The sequence below is a fragment of the Myotis myotis genome, unplaced genomic scaffold (assembly GCF_014108235.1).
Source record: "Myotis myotis isolate mMyoMyo1 unplaced genomic scaffold, mMyoMyo1.p scaffold_m19_p_12, whole genome shotgun sequence".
Classification (NCBI taxonomy): domain Eukaryota; kingdom Metazoa; phylum Chordata; class Mammalia; order Chiroptera; family Vespertilionidae; genus Myotis; species Myotis myotis.
In genome coordinates, this window is record NW_023416316.1 from 1 (window position 1) to 5,850 (window position 5,850).

Consider the following 5,850-nt stretch of genomic DNA (forward strand, 5'->3'; position numbering starts at 1 on the left):
GCCCCATCTGCTCATCGCCTGTGCCCGCAGCGTGGCTCACAGCCTCTGGACCACGTTGTGTTTGAATCGCTGCCCAACTTCCTGGAGCCCCAGGCGGAGCCCCGGGAGGACAGGCCGGCCCTGCTCAGGGGTCCGAGGCCGGACGGGAGGGATGGGCTGCACGGGCTCCGGGAGGAGTGTGGTCCCACCCGCCCTCCACACCCTCCCGTAGAGGGAAGGCCTGCTCTCCACCCAGCCCCTGCCCCGCACCCTGGGAACCCCCTTGTGCTCAGGGTCCGGAAGCCACCCCTGGAGGGCGGGAGGGCCTCACCTTTCTCTCCCCGCGCGCCCTTCTCCCCTGGGTCTCCTGCAGAGAGAGGAGGGTCAGCACAGGCTCGAGGACAGGACAGGCTCCTGCCAGACCCCGTCAGCCAGAGGACTCGCTGTCCCCCCTCCTGGGGCCGAGAGAGCCCAGGGCGGGGACAGGTCAGGGACAAGGGAGCCGGGTCTCGTTTCTGTGCCGGGTCAGTGCTGGGCTGGGGTCGGGATCCGCCCTGGGCCCCGGGTGCTCTGGACACAGACCCAGACCCAGGCCCTGGGTGAGGGAGCACCCTATTAGGGGCACAGTTAGAGGAGGGTTAGTTTAGGGTAAGGGAATATGGATAAACTTAGCGATAAGGATAGGGTTAGGGATAAGGATAGGGTTAGGGTTAGGGATAAAATTAGGGTTAGAGTTAGGGGAAATAATAAGGTTAGTTTTTGGGATGAGGATAGTATTATGGTTGCCATTAGGTTATGGCTAGGAATATTTTCCTTTTGACCTGGGACGCGCCCCTCCTCTCTCCCTGCCCCCAGGTGGTGGGGGGTCTGGCCAGGGCTCTCCCTGCTCCTTGTTGAGTTACCTTTGGGTCCGGGGAGTCCCGCATTCCCAGGGACTCCGGATGGGCCAGGGTCTCCTGCAAATTCAAACATGTCAGTGAGCAAACTCTGGGGACCCAGGCCTCTAGCATTTCCAGGGTAGACCCTCGGGAACCAAAGGGAGGGGACCTGGACCACACCCCTCCTAGTCCCCGCTCTCTAGTCAGAGTCCAGGACCTGCGACCAGGGGTCTTCCCAGGGGACCAGGCCTCAGCCCAGCTCTGCCCTTGTTCAGGGAACCTGGGCATTTCCATTGGCTGTGACTGCGGGGGCCGCTGTGGTCGCCCCTGGAGACAGGCCCCCCGGGCTCAGCTGGGACCAGGGAGGGAAGGGAGGACAGTTCAGCTGCGTCTCCCCGCAGCAGGTGCGTCATCACCAGGAGCCGTGCTGGCCGCCCACACAGGCCCGGCGGCTCCGTGGGTGACCCGAGACCAGCTCCCTCCACGAGGACCCACACCCCAGTGAACCAAGTCCCAGGTCCCGCCTGAGAACTGCTTGGGGCCCTGCCCTGCCGGGTCTCCATGGTATGGGACGAGGCCCAGTCCCCTCTCACCCGGGAACTCACCTCTCCTGCCATGGGTTCCTGCCTCTCCCTTGGGTCCCTGGGCCCCAGGCAGCCCTGGGCAGCCCCGGACGATGGTGAGCTTGTTGGCCTCCAGCCCCAGCACCTTCACTTCTGCAGAGAAATGTGGGCGCCCCTCAGGGTGAGGACCTGGGCCGCTGCCCTCCCTCCCCCACCCCCCCGAGGGACCTGCCACCATGGGGACCCGGCCTGGCAGATGGCTGTGCGCGGGCTGCCTGCCTCAGCTGGAGGGCCACCGGGAAGAGAGGCGGTCCCGCCTCTGTTGAGCCTGTTGTCGGTCCTCCCCCAGGTGATGGGCCCGGCCTCGGGGTCCACCTGCCCCCGGGGAACCCCGCTCCTCAGGCTGTGTGTCCTCGGGGAGTCACTCAGCCCCTCTGGGCTCTGTGCCCGGCTGCACAGTGAGAGCAGAGGAAGGCTTTGGGGGTCAGAGTGGCTGATGCGAATGTGTGAAGCTTTAGGAAGAGCTCCCCCAACGGCGGCCCGTCCAGTGAGTGCAGCCCCCCGCATCTGTGAGACAGCAGGGGGCGGGGGCAGTGCCGGGTGTCACCCCCATTCCCCAGGCACGTGACCTGGGAATCCCGGGCTGGAGGGTGCAGAGGGTGGGGGTCCCTTGTCATCTGAGGACACACAGCAGCCCCTGCAGACCTGGAGCCAGAGATGGACCTGCCTCTCAGAGTTCAAGTGCATCCATCACAAATACACGGCCTCTAGGGAGGGTGTGGGGACCCATAAACCCACTGCCTCCCGGTGTCCCCTTGGGGTCACATGGTCTGCGGGCCTCTCCTCTGCAGGTCCTCCCTGGGCGGAGCCAATGGGGACCTCACTTCTGCATTTGCTTAGTTTTTGCTCATTAACAACAGGGCACCCGGGGGTTGGGGACAAGGAGAGGCCCTGGTGGAGCCTGGCCGGTCAGAGCGCCATCCAGGGCGCGGAGACTGTGGGCGCGATCGCCATCAGGGCGCGAGCAGCGGGAACAGCGAATCCACGTCTCTCCCTCCCTCTCTCTCTGGCAAATGAATAAATTTTAAAAAATCCTTTTGTTTACAAAGAAAGAAAATAGGACGCCAGGAGGGGCGAACATGGACTCAGCGTGACGTTCCCCGTGAGGCCCGTGTGTCCTTCCTCCCGACTCAGCGGCCTGTCTCCCATCACAGGGGACATGCTCCCCCCACCTCCTCACAGGCCGCACCGCAGGCCCCGGGGCCCTGGGAGGCAGCACCTGGTCCTTGGTCCCAGCCCCGCCCACAGCCAGAGACTCCGGAGGGAGGGGTGGCACCCCCTGGAGAGCTCCTGGGCCAGGGAAGGAGGTCGGGGCCCGTGGGGACCCTGGGACCCTTGCCCTCTTGCTGTGCCACCTGGGGGAGCAGTGGGGCCGCCTGTCCCCCAAGGCTCAAGGCCCCCAGCGCTGGGTGCGACCTTGCACTGACCCGGGCTGGGGGAGGGGGCGCTCTCCAGCCTCCCCCCTCACACCACCTGTGCCCCGCCTGGAGGACCCTGAGGCAGTTGCCCCTGCTGAGGGTGGTTAAGCCTCAGTGTGAAGAAGAATGTTCTGGAAGGACCCGGCAGGGGGCAGGCAGTGGTCTGTGCGGAGGCTCTCGGCTCTGGGACCTTTGTCAGGCCGGCCCACCTGGCGCCTGGCTCACCTGGACAGCTGTCCTCCGTGGCGGCTGCAGTGCCCAGGAGGACGAGGGCCAGGACCACGGTTCCCATGGCAGCGGCTGCTCCGGGCTGTAGCGGCATCCCGGGTCCTGCTGCCAAGGCGCTCCCACCTTTTATTGCTGCCTGAGCCCCGCCTCTGCTCTAGTTCCCTCCCATGTGGGCCACTCCCTCCCCAGCTCCAGGGGACGGTCCCCCACCACGCACTCAGCCCCCCCTCTGCAGTGGCCCCCCTTCCCCTCAGTGGGACCAGATGCCCACGTGGGGAGGGCTGTGTGTGGAGGTCCTGTGTGTGTCTTTGTTATTTTTATTAAAGATGTATTATTATTGAATTTGGAGACGATAGGAAGGAGAGAGAGCTAGAAACACCGCAATGAGAGAGAATCACACCCCCTGGGATCCAGCCCGCAACCCGCCCACGTGCCCTTGACCAGGATGGAACCTGGGAGCCTTCCGTCCGCAGGCTGGCACTCTGTCCACTGAGCCACACCGGCCAGGGCTGCCTGCGTGTGTCCTTAGAGAAAGTCCAGGAGCCCCCTCTCGTCCCCCAGCTCTGCCCAGGGGAACCCCCTGAGGGACCCGCAGGACGGCAGGGGTGACCGGTGGAACTCACTTGCATGTAGTGGGCTGCGGGTTCCAGAGGGTTAGAGGCTCCCGGGTTCCAGGGTGTTCAGAGAAGTGGGAAGGGCAGAGGGAGGTAGGGAGGGAGGGGAGGGGAGGGGAGGGGTAGACAGAGTAGAGGAGGGAAGGCAGGGAAGGAGTGAGAATGTTGGGAAGGAAGCTGAGCTCCCAGAATGTCCCGGTCATCTTGCCGGTCAGCGGCGTCCAGCGTGCTCTCTGCGTCTGGTTTGGTGACTGAGCGCCAGCTCACCTGCTGGGTCAGGGTCCCTGGGAGCGGGAGGCGCTTCCCGTGAAGCCAGTTTCTGGGAATTGTACACAAAAATGTCCTTCACCTACAAGTTACATATTAGCCACCGAGGCGAGTGCATGTAACGGACAATCACGGGGCGCGGGCTTCCGGTCCTGCCTGAGCCAATGCACAGAGACAGGCTGGGATCATGGATGAGCGTTTACTCCGGTCCTGCCGGCAGCGTGGAGAGCAGCCGTCACCCACAGACCTGTGCTGTGCCCCCCGTAAGCCGGCTGCTTACATTGGCTCTGGCTCCTGAATAAACCGCTTTCCTTGGGTGGAAGGACACAGGGGACAGGGGAAGTAGCCAAAGGGCGAGCCAAATGGCCGTTCACAGGTCATGAGCCCTGGAGACCTGCACAGGCCTGCGGGTGGCAGGGCTGGGGGTCTGCAAAAGGCTGCAGCTCTGGTTTCTAGAACAAGGTTTCTACCTTCCCAGGATCAGAGGCAGCTCCCGGCGGGGTGGAGGGGCCGTCTCCAGGTGAGCCCCCGGGTCCCACGCGCACCTCCCAGCCAGGTGGGAAGGTGCCTCTGTAATCAGTGCAGAGCCTACACGGTGAGCAGAGCAGGAGTCATATTTCGTAAGTGGCAGCTGGTCCCCACCTTCTCGATCTGCCCTGTCATTCACGGGAGCGGGAGGTGGTGACAGGCGAGATGGACACGTCAGCCTCCTGCACACTCGGGACTGTCTGAGGGGAGGGGGACCCCCGGGGGCTCAGAACTCAGGACGATGGCCCTGCTCCTGGGGGAGGGGACGCAGGCCTCCCGGGCGAGGGAGGTGACCGAGCCTTGAACACGGCTTGTGCTCGTGACCTGCCTGCACATGGACCTGCCTCACCCCCTGGCTCCCCGCGGCAGGCCGGCCGGAGACAGACATTCCCAGGATCATATTCTAGCGCCAAGGAAGCTACGTCAGCCAGTCACCCGCCCCCCATTCCCTTATCATTTCTCCTGTGAAGGATGATCTGTGAGTAGCATGTGATTGCGTACATCAGCCTGTTTTCTTAAGAATTCTAGAGATGGTCCATAGGAAGCAGCCTCTGGCCCCGGGTATCCCGGCTGCCAGACGTTTGCTGACCTTCGACCCGTGATCTGAACAGACAGGTTTTGCGTACAGTCCCCTCAGCGGAGAACTCTCAACCCCTCCTTCCATCCCTTTGTTCTCCCTCCTGCCGCCTCCTCCTACAAAACACCTCTGCCTGAGTCCATTTGTTAAGATGGTCTTTGGGCCCTGGCCCCTGTTTCTCAGTGGTCAGAGTCAGGGTCATGGGTCAGAGTCAGGGTCACTGGTCAGAGTCAGGGTCACGGGTCAGAGTCAGGTCACGGATCAGACCTGAAAGCACGGGGAAGGGGTCAGGAGCCCTTTGACGTTAGGGCTGTAATAAACGGAACCAATGATACGTGAGGTGACACCAGGTGAGCGTCTCCAAGCCTGGAAATAAGAACGGAGCGAACGATCACAGGTTCACAAATTGAAACTGTGCCTTCCCAGGTCAGAGCCTGCACAGGCCCATGTGGGGGCTCCCGGCCCACCCAGCAGGGGCTCTAGGCCCGCACCACCTCTGGCTGGTGACAGCCCCTACCCTGAGGGTCGGCTGCATTCCCGCCAACCCAGTGCCCTGGGGCCGGTGGTCAGGAGCCTCCGCCCTTCCTCCCGCTTCCCTGGGGCGGCCCCGACCCTCAGCCCCGTGACACCAGGCCCCGGGACGGGAAAGCGTGTTGCTGAGCATCCGGACATCAGCTGAGACCCGGCGAGGGCCCCTCCCAGGGTCGCTCCGTGCATCCTGGGTACTTTCCGTGCCCG

General features: G+C 63.7%; 1 protein-coding gene across 1 annotated transcript; it reads right to left on the reverse strand.

The window, feature by feature from the left end:
* Positions 1 to 8: 8 nt before the first annotated feature.
* LOC118666891 (ficolin-2-like) lies at positions 9 to 3,767 on the reverse strand. Its single transcript, XM_036329167.1, has 4 exons — positions 3,124 to 3,767; positions 1,463 to 1,573; positions 882 to 935; positions 9 to 346 (listed from the first exon to the last, which is right to left on the reverse strand). Exons 1-4 carry the CDS (start codon positions 3,218 to 3,220, stop codon positions 12 to 14), a joined length of 597 nt encoding a protein of 198 aa, XP_036185060.1. The 5' UTR covers positions 3,221 to 3,767; the 3' UTR covers positions 9 to 11.
* Between the last annotated feature and the right edge of the window lie 2,083 nt (positions 3,768 to 5,850).

Bases quoted from the DNA above. Each gene is read 5' to 3' on its own strand.
- LOC118666891 (XM_036329167.1), bottom strand. From the start codon at position 3,220: ATGCCGCTACAGCCCGGAGCAGCCGCTGCCATGGGAACCGTGGTCCTG. The intron at 1,574-3,123 runs GTGAGCCAGGCG...ATTTCTCTGCAG, and splicing joins CACGGAGGACAGCTGTCCAG to AAGTGAAGGTGCTGGGGCTG. The intron at 347-881 runs GTAACTCAACAA...CTCTCTCTGCAG, and splicing joins GGGACTCCCCGGACCCAAAG to GAGACCCAGGGGAGAAGGGC.